Source organism: Syzygium oleosum, unplaced genomic scaffold (genome assembly GCF_021117445.2).
Source record: "Syzygium oleosum isolate NSW1041296 unplaced genomic scaffold, Sole_v2.1 Sole_v2.28, whole genome shotgun sequence".
NCBI lineage: Eukaryota > Viridiplantae > Streptophyta > Magnoliopsida > Myrtales > Myrtaceae > Syzygium > Syzygium oleosum.
This window is the reverse complement of record NW_026607512.1, coordinates 164,893-176,657: the sequence shown is the minus strand read 5'-3', so window position 1 is coordinate 176,657 and position 11,765 is coordinate 164,893. Positions and strand designations below refer to the sequence as shown.

Below are 11,765 nucleotides of genomic sequence, written 5' to 3'. Positions count from 1 at the left end.
ATTTAGCGATCGGAAGGTGACATTCACATGTCCCGTAGCATTTGGGTCTGCTCAATTTTAGATTTGAATTTGAAAGGTATGTTCGTTCCGCAGGAAATAAGTAATTTGGTAAATATTTTCCAAATAGTGATCGCTCGTATCATTTAGAAAAAACTAGTCAACGGAAAATATTTTCATCATCGATAATAATATATGGTTAATTATTTTCGTGGGCAATGAAAAATATTTTCATTCAATTATTTTCTTAAACGATACAAGCGGCTATTTTTCGGAAAAATATTTTTCAAAATCACTCATTTTCCGCGAAACGAACGCACCCGAAGAATCCTTTTATCGCGAATCATTCGGTCTTGTTAATTTCCACCGATGCACGTGAATCGCCCTTTTCACCTACAGCAGTCGAGGATTCGCCCGCACCGTGGCGACGGGCGCGACCTGCAGTGTTATTCAATCAAACCGAAAATTGTACCAAAAAAAAAATCTCGATCCGATTAATAAAACCCAGAGCATGCTTTGTTACTCATCTAGTGATTTCATTGATGGCGCAAGGTGGTTGGTGGTCGTTCGTCCATCTTCGAGAGATCGACAAGCGATGACGGGCGCTTCGTGCTCCAATTGACAAGTCCCCCGGTTAACTTTTTCGTCACTCGAATGCCTCTGTCCTAATTATTGGTACGAGAATTCGAGACCCCTTTTCTTCCCTTGACGACAGCGACGCACCATCAAACCAATATGCGCGAAAAACAAAAAAAATTCACTATTGATCTTATCTCCTCCTCATTCCTATCGTGTCCACGTCGACCCCTTTACACGTAACTGCATCACGTTCCAAAATCCAATTGAAATTCCGATCGCTATGCGTCGATCTGGCGTCGATCAAGGCCTCCCGCATGCACGTCGGCATCCAATTCTCTACTGATGGTCGCACGCTGGTCTCGCTTCTACTAGCTTTCTAGGACGGTCCACTTGCATTATTTTGGGGGACAAATGGCTCGTCACCCGTCGTTTTAAGCGGGGTCCGCAACTTTCGTGAAGTCTCGTATCGAGACGAACGAGCTCGTGGCCTCAAGCTGTGAAGCTGTACTATTTACTAATGTCAGCCAAAAAAAAAAAACACGCAACTTGATTGGGTAAGAAAGTATGTTCCTAGTCCCTATTCATTTATTGATGTCAATAATATTGGTCAGAGTAGTCCACCCCATAAGAATTATGCAAATGCCTAAATCTTCTAATCAATGTCGTAATTATGAGAATGATTGGGCTGATGTAGGTCAAAATAATCAAATTGGTGATAATAATTTGACAAATCAAATTAGTTAGCAGGCCAGTCAATTATCAAATGTCGAAGACGTAAGGCTAGTTCCACCCAATGTGGATATTCCCATTAGGCCTAACATGCCGATTAACGTTCACAAATTTGGCAAGACCAGCATTACCACCTATGGGACAAAATGGGGTTGAACCTAGCATAGTTTGTCGAAGAAGTTCGACAAAGATTAAGGTTAGACAGTATGGGTCGATAACTAGCCTTTTCCACAAGGCTTTGAAAGCCCTGAATTTGCCTTTTTACTGGCGAATATGAACAATCGAATATTGAATACATGATACATAGCCCCGTGCCGAGAAACTGGACAAATGAGCTTTTAAGACTAATATTATTTCCTTTGTCATTATCGAAAAGTTCTTTTTATGACATCAGGCTTCATGGTTGATTAAGTTCCGTCAAAGTGTACTTGTTCCTCGTGTTCCGTTGATACAACTCTAGTCCGGAATCATCACAGAACCTGTCTTCTCTTAAAAAAAAATCGAAGAACAAGTTTTCGGCAAAGGGTACTTCATCGAAGATACGACATCGGCGAAATGCCTCAACATCCATTGCCACCCGCCGGCACACCCCGAGCATTCTCTTCGATCGATCGACTCGCCGGACTTTATATACTTCTCCTGCCATCCATCTGATCGCGACCGCGACATAAAATTGTGTCCCGTTGCGGACCAAAGTTCAAACCGCTCCCGTCCATGTGACGAACCGGCAACCCCGCAAGATAGAAAACTTCAAATTGCGATCGAAATCGCCTCCCCCGTATAAGCACGGCTAATCTTAGGACCGTCCCCAAAATATTCAACGCGCAGGTCGATCCATTGAAACCTGCGGGCATGCTTTTGTTATCAATTGATTGATTCATTAATGGCGTAGAAAGTGAGGTGGGTCGTTTTGGGCTCCAGTTCGGATGTGTCCCATTTTACCTTCTCTTCTCTCTATGGCTTTGTCCATATTCATAGGAGATAATCTGACCATTCATCTCAAATTTTCATAATCTGGTCATTTCTACTGGCTTTCCGGCCCAAAATTTACTTGATAGACTCAATTGGAAAATTTTGTAAATATTTAGGACTCAATCGACACGTTTAGAACTAAATTGATATAAGTGTAACGGGTCTAAGGCCGTTTTGGTAATTCTCCCCCGCTTCTTACGTCCGAGAGTTGGTCCCGACATGAAATTGGTCGGACCGATTTTTCAAAACTGCTTACGCCCGCGCGATGAGAAATCGACAACCGCCGCAGGTCAGAAACTTCGAACCGCGACGGAATCGCCTCCCCCGCATGAGCGCCCGCCTTGACCTTTTAGAGTCCTCAAAATTCAACGCGCGGTTAGATCATAATAATTTGAGGAGTCAAGACATAATTATAAACAAAATAAAAAATTAAAAAAAAATCCGGGCGGTCAAAAGTAGGGATCATTTTATTCTCCGCTTTGGCCATGATTTGATCGGAGGAGCCGAAAAAAAAAAACGAAACAAAGAAAAAAAAAAAACGAAATGGCTGTCCCGACAAAGAAAGAGGGGTTGAAAATGTGACATGTCCCACGCGTACGAGGCTTTAGTTTTGGTTCGGTGCTTAATTATTTTAATAGGGAAATTAAAGATAGATGAGCCAAAAAAAAAAGATTAATATTATCAGGAAAAATAGTGAAAAAAGCGTGTGGAGCCATTAAGAGCCGGCCTTTTTGCCACGTGTACCGACCTCGCCGAGAAAAAAAAAATTTGTCGTCCGTACCCGTTTTCGCGGATTTATTTTGTTTTTATATTTTTGGTTATTCGTGACACGCGCCGATCGACTCGACTGGTTCATACGAAATCAACTCGTTCACGTGCATGAAAAAGACTTTATCCAAAAAGTGGGGACCGATTCCCAATTTACTCTATCTCGAGGACACTGTATTTTAAACCCGTGAAACCTTGTTGACACCGTATTTTTGTTTCGACTGATTTCCGATATCTTATGCTCGATTATTTGATTAACCGCGATAATTTCTTAAAGGATGACCGTTAGATTCACTGTCCGTGTGAAATATAACTGTTCGTAACCGAATTTTTCTATCTATCAGTCATTCAATAATAGAGCGTACATCATTTCTTGCACAAACAATGAAATTAATAGTAATCCTTTTTTACCAAGTACACGAAGAATCACAATAATTGATGCGGAGTTGCACTTCTGGTTCTTCCTAATTTTTTTTTTATCTGACTTTAATTCTCGACTCATTCTTAAACTTTTACCCCGTTTCTTCGAAGAGCGTGAATCGAAACTAAACGTCCCCACCCTTAACCCCATGAGAAGGTGGAGAATCGAACTCTTCACCTCCACCTTCTCAAGTAGGAAGAATGGCCACTAGGGCAAACCCCAGTGGCTAGTTCTCCCTTAATTAACTTGGTTCGATTGGAGACTTGCGGAGGCTCGATCACGACATAAAATCGGAACCTTTGGAATCGTCTCTAGATGTGGGGACTCAATGCGCACCTACTACTATTCTCAATGTGTACCTCACTTCGACCCGGTCCCAACCGGGCGAGACGAAATTTCCACAGGCACGGGCGCCGAAGCCGCTCGCGCCGGTATCGGATTTCATGCCGGCAGGGTTTCCGGAAAAAAAACCCCAATGGTCCGGGCCGGGGGTCGCGACGCGCAGGCATCGCCGAAGCCAGATCTCCCGGAGCTCCGTCCCTCGTCTCGAACCCCGACGCCGGCGATGCCGCCGGAGCCCGGGCCTCCGCCGGGGCGCACGGAAGCGCGCGGATCCTTCCCCCCCCCCCCGCCGTTCGGGGCGCGAGAGTGGAAGCAGCACCACCCAGCAACAGAAAAAAAAGAAAAAAGAAAAGGGGGGGCGAGGGCATCTTCTCCCCTCCTATAGGTGCGGGACACGCGGCGTACAACGGTGGGCCCCTCCCTCCTCTCTCTCTCTCTCTCTCTCCTCTCCTCCTTTTGAGCGATGATTGATTGTGCGTGGGTGTACGCCATTACCATATGCCGTGCCACACCGCATTACCACCCACAAAACTCTTCTCCCTTTCTCTGTCTCTACACTCCAACTGAGAAAGAGAGAGAGAGAGAGAGAAAATCAAAGAGGCCGCACGTTCCCCCATCAGCATCACGACCCGAACCTCGCGCCGCCCCCCCCCCCCCCCACTTGCCCCACCCCCTTCGGCATCTGTGCTCCCCTCCCCTCCCCGGCGGCGCACCGCCGCCCTCGCCGGCGCCGATCTCCCCCCGGCGGCTCCGATCCCCGCGGCTCCGATCGCTCCTAGGCAAGTTCGTACGGGGCTTCTCGCTCTCGCTCTCGCTCTTTTGCTTCGTGTGGTTGGTTCCCCTCCTGAGTTGTTGATGTGTTGTTGGTGGTGGGGTAGTACGGTCGCGCTGCGGGTTGGCGAATTCATGGTCCTCGAGCTTCAAAGTTGGAGTCTTGAGGGGTTCGCCTGTTGATTAGGGGCCCGATTGTTATGTGGGTGGCTCTCAATTGGAAACATGGATGTGCCTGTGGACTGTTTCTCGACTTTTGGGGCAGAACTGAAGCTGATTAGGTGAAAACTTCTTGGGGTTGGATCGTTTTTTGGGGGGTGCTTCCGTGGTTTGATGCGATATTCGAGCGGGTTTTGATTTCTTCGAGCTGTCGTAGTTTTGGGTCTTCTTCCTGGGTTCGTGGGTCGGTTCCGTACGGGCCTGAGGATTTTTGGGAGATCTTGGTGACCGGAGATGGAGGCTAGAGTCGAGGCGCAAGCGCGTCATTTCTACGGGCTGCCTCCGGCTGACTTGCGTGCGTTGGGAAAGAGGAGTTTAGAATGGGATTTGAATGATTGGAAGTGGGACGGCGATCTGTTCGTCGCTAGGCAGCGGAATCCGGTTTCGTCTGATTATCCTGGCCGGCAGCTTCTCCCGCTCGAGAATCGGATTCCCGCAGCTGGCAATTCGTCCAATAGCTCGTCGTCGTGCTCCGATGAAGTCAATTTGAGAACTGATGATGGAAAGAGGGAGCTCGAGAAGCGTCGGAGGGTCATTGTTGTTGAGGACGATGATAATTTGGATGATAAAGCTGGCGGCCTCACTTTGAAGCTCGGAGGGCAATGTTTTCCAGTTCCTGAAAGGGATGTGGGATCTTGGGAAGGGAATAGTGGGAAGAAGACTAAGCTTGCTGGAGGTTCTACAAGTCGAGCAGTTTGTCAGGTAGAAGACTGTGGTGCTGATCTCAGTAATGCAAAGGACTACCATAGACGGCACAAGGTATGTGAGATGCACTCCAAAGCCACCAAAGCACTTGTGGGGAACATCATGCAGAGGTTTTGTCAACAGTGCAGTAGGTAAGTCGAGTGCCTGTAAGATCTTTACCGTATCCTTTCTTGCTATTTGCAGTATATCCACTTTATCAGTTGATGATAGGTTATAATTTAAAAAGACGACGTAAGTGCGGCATCCACCTTATTTTGTTCACTGCCGAAATAGCTCCGTTTGTCCTTTTATCTTATTTCGATTGATGATTTCCACTAAAGTTTTAATTTTTCTAATGCCGTCAGTTCCTTTATTCTTATGGGTGTCCTGATATGGTGTGTTCATGTGGAATCTGTCTTCATCCACTCTTAATGGGACAGGTTCCATGCCCTTCAAGAATTTGATGAAGGAAAGAGAAGTTGTCGCAGACGTTTAGCTGGCCACAATAAACGCAGGAGGAAAACAAATCCTGAAGCAACCCCTAATGCAAATTCCGTTAACGATGAGCAGGCTAGCAGTTATCTGCTGATGAGCTTATTGAAGATACTGTCGTCTATGCACTGTAAGTACTGATATGGCTCCGCCTTCTTGTCACCAGTTCTTGCATTCTTCTGCTGTTCCGCACTGTCTTTCATTGGTACCAGCATTTATTTCTTTTGAGATTTTCGTGGCTGGGGGACAAGTACTTTAAGGGTAAGCTACATTAAACTGCAATTAGATTTGCATTCTTGTAAATATGGCATCCACCCTGGTGCACAGTTCTTTTTTTGTTGTGTGGACTATGAAGAGAAGTGAAAGTACTCGGATGATTTGGTTGCTGGTCTGAAGTTACAAAGTGCATAACTTATGCTGGACCGAGTGGTATTATTTTTTGATACTGTCTTTTGTGGGTGCAGCCAATCAGTCAAAACAAGATACAGATCAGGATTTGCTATCTCATATTCTCAGAAGCGTTGCCAATGGCACTAGCGGGCATGGGGAAAGGAACATATCTGGCCTCTTACAGGAATCTCAAGTTATTCTCAATGGTGGAGCCTCTCTTGCAAAATCAGAATCGGTTCCTCCCATGTCCTCAAAGGGTGTTGAAGGACCTTCAAGGCTCGTTCAACCTCAAGCTGCAGGGCCTGCATCGCAAATACCAGCAGGTAGGTTTCTGTCTGGATAATAGATTCAGAGATAAAAAAACCAAACTCTCTTAGCAATAGAATTTGGTGTTGAATCCTTTGCAGATGGCAGAGATGCAACCGGAGGGCAGAGCAAGCTGAATAACTTTGATCTGAATGATGCTTATATTGACTCCGATGATGGCATGGAGGACCTTGACAGGTCGCCTGTCCCTGCAAATTTGGGCACCAGTTCTCTTGATTGTCCTTCATGGATGCAACAAGAATCTCACCAGTCTAGCCCACCTCAGACAAGTGGGACTTCAGATTCAGCATCTGCTCAATCACCTTCTAGTTCAAGCGGTGACACCCAGGTATTTACAGCTTCTTAAGTTTCCATCTGGTTCTTAAAGGTCTTCGGGTGGGATGCCTTTGTTTCACAACTAACTGCACATGTTATGCTCGATAAGATAGCGGGTGATCATGAAGCATTTAGCTTTTGCTCTATTGTGTGAGCTCTGTAACTTGTATGTTTCAGAGAATTCCAAGAGCTTACGTTACACTTATTTTTTTATTACCACAAGCTCGGTCACATCTGTCTCTGTCCAGCCTTATTTAAGTTGCACCTCTCGTGTACGCTTACTCTGTCTCTTCTTCTATTTCAGAGCCGGACAGACCGAATTGTTTTCAAATTATTCGGGAAAGAACCCAATGATTTTCCTCTTCTCCTACGAGCACAGGTACTCCTTAAGCCCTGGAATTGGTTTTGACAATAGCGTTACAGTTCTTTTATCTTCAGGAACTCTCATAACCAAAAAATGGTTGAATTTTCAGATACTCGACTGGCTATCTCACAGTCCTACTGACATTGAGAGCTACATTAGGCCTGGTTGTATTGTTCTTACAGTTTATCTTCGTCAAGACGAGGATGCCTGGGAGGAGGTGAGTTGTTATCTCTCGTTATCCTAGGGCTGATATTTCATTGTCCCTGACCACAGTCTGATATTGCCTTGTCTCTAATGAACTTAATTTAGTCCTACGAGCTGCTCTACTTACTCTCTCTTTTTTGTTGCCCATTGTAGCTTTGCTACGACCTGAGTTCCAGTTTAAATAGGCTTCTGGATGTCTCAGATGACTTTTTCTGGAAGACTGGATGGATGTATATCAGATTGCAGCATCAAATGGCATTTATCTACAATGGTTTGTAGAAGTTATAGTGTCTTAATCCCATCAATTAATATGCAAACGACTTTTTATGTATTGGAGAATGTGCATTCTGAAGTAATTTCACCATGCAGGTCAGGTTGTTGTTGACACATCATTGTGTCTTAGGAGTATGAACTGCAGTAGAATTATGAGCATTAGACCTATCGCCGCATCGTCTTCTGAAACAACTCAGTTTTTGGTTAAAGGCTTTAGCATGTGTCACCCTGAAACAAGGTATGGAAATTCATAATGTTGATAGACATTAAACTGTCATCCGAACATTAAGATGAGGTTAAGCTGACCTTTTGAGCAAGTAGCAGATGATGCTCATCAATGTTCTAATATTCTTCAATGTCATCCTGTTCAGGTTGTTGTGTGCTCTCGAAGGCACGTATCTAGTTCAAGAAGCAACTCTGGAGTTGATGGATGAGGAGGATAGCCTAGAGGAGCAAGATGAACTCCAATGTGTTAAATTTTCTTGTTCTATCCCGAGAGTGACTGGAAGGGGATTCATCGAGGTGTCTCTTTTTTATGATTTCTCTGAATTTAATGATATCCTACAAGAATGGACTTCATATCAAATGCAGTGAAGCATATAACTAGTGGCTTGTCCAGCCATAGATTGCATATTTAATGCATAAACTGGTTCAGATGCAAACGAGTTTTTAAACTGGTTTATTATATATGGTGGCCTAAACTTGTCTTAAAGTGAGTTGCTCGACCGAGAGGTTTTGTCTAAAGTGTTTGACTATCGTGTCTGCATTCGCATCGTTCTACATGTGTATGGTTGTTATGCCCATATATGAGCTGAGACGCATGTTTTGGAACTTGTCCAGGTCGAAAATTGTGGTCTCCCAGGCAGCTTCTTCCCTTTCATTGTAGCAGAGAGTGATGTGTGCTTGGAGATACGTTCACTTGAGAATGCTTTGGAGTTCATTGAAGCTGATGTGGATGATCATGGGACTTCGAAATTTGCAGCGAAGAATCAAGCATTTGAATTCATACAAGAAATGGGTTGGATTCTTCATAGAAGTGGGTTGAGGTCTAGATTGGGACAGCTGGATCCATACGCTGACTTGTTTTCATTTAAACGGTTTAAGTGGCTCATGGAGTTCTCCATGGATCATGATTGGTGTGCGGTGGTAAAGAAGCTCTTGGATATTCTGTTTGATGGAACAGTTGGTGCAGGGAAGCACCCTTCAATATATCGTGCAGTGCTTGAGATGGGCCTCGTTCACAGGGCTGTGAGGAGAAACTGTAGGCCTCTTGTTCAGCTTCTTTTGAGATACGTACCTCAGAGTGTCTCAGAAAGATTAGAATCTGAACTGAAGTCCCTGATCAATGGAAGTCATCAGAACCTCTTGTTTAGACCTGATGCTGTAGGCCCTGCAGGGTTGACACCTCTTCACATTGCTGCCGGTAAAGATGATTCAGAGGATGTACTGGATGCGTTAACTGATGACCCTGGAATGGTAATGCTTCTGTGACTAATATCTGGCCGAGTGCTTGTGATTTGTGGATGGAAATTCTGAACCTGAAACATAAATTCTGATAGCGTGTCGCCGTTGCATAATCAATGTCAGCAGTCTTGGAACCTCAACTGGTGACTTGAATTTTACTAGCATTAAGCTGGTAAGATCGTGCTTAGCAGAGAGAGAGAGAGAGAGAGAGAGAGGTGACTTGAATTTTACTAGCATTAAGCTGGTAAGATCGTGCTTAACACACACACACACACACACACACACAGCAGCATGATATTTGTGCCGATGACATCAGAGACAGAGAGAGAGAGAGAGAGCAGCATGATATTTGTGCCGATGACATCAGAGAGAGAGAGAGAGAGAGAGAGAGAGAGAGAGAGAGAGAGGAGCAGCTCAATAGCAGCATGATATTTGTGCCGATGACATCTTTACTCATCATTAATGTAGTCTATGTCGCTTCTGTGCATCTCTTCTCCAGTGTTGAACATAATGTGTAATTTTTGTGGGTTTAGAAATGCACACGGAACTGAGGGTTTAGCAATCCATATATTGATATCTCAACATGCCATTCAGGTTGGTATTGAGGCATGGAAAACTGCAGAGAGAGAGAGAGAGAGAGAGAGAGAAGCAGCTCAATGGCAGCATGATATTTGTGCCGATGACATCTTTACTCATCATTGCATGCTTTGGTATCTGAGATCTTTTAGTTGGTCTTTTAACATCATAGGGGTTAATGTAGTCTATGTCGCTTCTGTGCATCTCTTCTCCAGTGTTGAACATAATGTGTAATTTTTGTGGGTTTAGAAATGCATACGGAACTGAGGGTTTAGCAATCCATATATTGATATCTCAACATGCCATTCAGGTTGGTATTGAGGCATGGAAAACTGCTCGAGATAGCTCGGGATCCACACCAGAAGATTATGCTCGCTTGCGTGGCCACTACTCATATATCCACCTAGTCCAGAAGAAAATCAACAAGAGACCGTCACTGCCCCATGTGGTTCTTGATATCCCAGATGCGGTCCCAGACAGCAATGGCGCTCAGAAGCAGAATAAAGAAACCACGAGCAGCTTTGAGATTGGAAAGACGGAACTGCAGCTCGCTCATCAGAGTTGCAAGCTGTGTAGCCAAAAGCTGGCTTATGGTATGAGAAGCAGGTCACTATTGTACAGGCCAGCAATGCTGTCGATGGTGACCATCGCCGCAGTTTGTGTCTGCGTGGCTCTTCTATTCAAGAGCTGCCCGGAAGTCCTTTACGTGTTCCGGCCCTTCAGGTGGGAATTGTTGGAGTACGGATCAAGCTAAGGCCAGTGAGTTCGTTCCGTGATGAGAATAATTAGGTGTTTGTATTATTTGTATGCTCCTGTGAACTGTAAAGTTTGAGAATCTATGTAGAATTATTACTTGGAAAGATTGTAAGATTTCTTAAATGTACAATGGACATATTTACTCTCTCTCTACACCCCCACGACACCACCCACCCAAACCACCCCCCTCCCCCCCCCCCCCGGCGTACTCTTCACACTGAAGGATCTGGACGTCATTGGAGTGTTCTATCTACTTGTCCTGCTCAGTTTGCTTCCTTTGGCTTTGACCACTCTGAGTCTAAAAGCCACAACCAATTGTGTGCATGATAGGCCTTTGTTTCCAAGATTTTGAGAAATTCTCAGTTTGACATGTGGAACTCACTTGTTGGGTTGTCCTTATAACAAGTGAGGCTAAGCCTAGCTCAACCGTTGAGACTGTACAAGCCCTCATTTATTAAAGGGATAACCGCATTAGAAGTTTAAAAATTTATCACGAAAATATCGTCAAGTCATAAAATTTTGAAAAGTGCAATTAAGTCTGAAAATTTATCAAGAAAGTGTAATTGAGTCTAAAAATTTTCAAAAAATGCAATCAAGTTCTAAAATTCGTCAAATTTGTCCAATTAAGTCCTCTCTTGATTGCACTTTTTAAAATTTTTAATACTCGATTGCATTTTTGTGACAAGTTTTAGGACTAGAATGAATTTTTTGAAAGTTTTAGGACTCAATTGCACTTTTGTGACAAATTTTAGGGCTGGATTGCACTTTTGTGACAAGGATTAGGTTGGATTGTACCTTTCGTTACAAGTTTTAGGAGTCAATTACACTTTAGTTACAAGTTTTAGGACCTTTAATTCACTTATCCCTTCCTTAAATATAACTCAAAAGAGCAAAAGACTCTCAATCTTAGTATTTCCGAATATGAAAAACTGGGGAAGGGACAGATGGTGGACGTGTTCTTTCATGCAATTGTTTTCAATTTGGAATTGAAAGCCTCGAAGTTCGAAGAAGATATAGTAGTAATGCGTTGCGGATCTGGCTTTGTCATGGTACTGGAAATTGGTCATTTGTTATTCGTCCTCTGAAAAAGCAGTTTCATGACATCAATCCATCTTCGTTTTT

At 44.2% G+C, this 11,765-nt stretch overlaps 1 protein-coding gene across 1 annotated transcript; it reads left to right on the top strand.

Moving 5' to 3' along the window:
* Window positions 1-4,268: 4,268 nt before the first annotated feature.
* On the top strand, window positions 4,269-10,790 carry LOC115680656 (squamosa promoter-binding-like protein 1). The gene is made up of 11 exons (XM_030604464.2): window positions 4,269-5,634; window positions 5,923-6,104; window positions 6,439-6,687; window positions 6,772-7,019; window positions 7,311-7,385; window positions 7,480-7,587; window positions 7,728-7,845; window positions 7,944-8,085; window positions 8,219-8,369; window positions 8,688-9,323; window positions 10,198-10,790. The coding sequence occupies exons 1-11, from the start codon at window positions 5,033-5,035 to the stop codon at window positions 10,639-10,641; spliced, it is 2,955 nt and encodes a 984-aa protein (XP_030460324.1). The 5' UTR covers window positions 4,269-5,032; the 3' UTR covers window positions 10,642-10,790.
* Window positions 10,791-11,765: the final 975 nt, after the last annotated feature.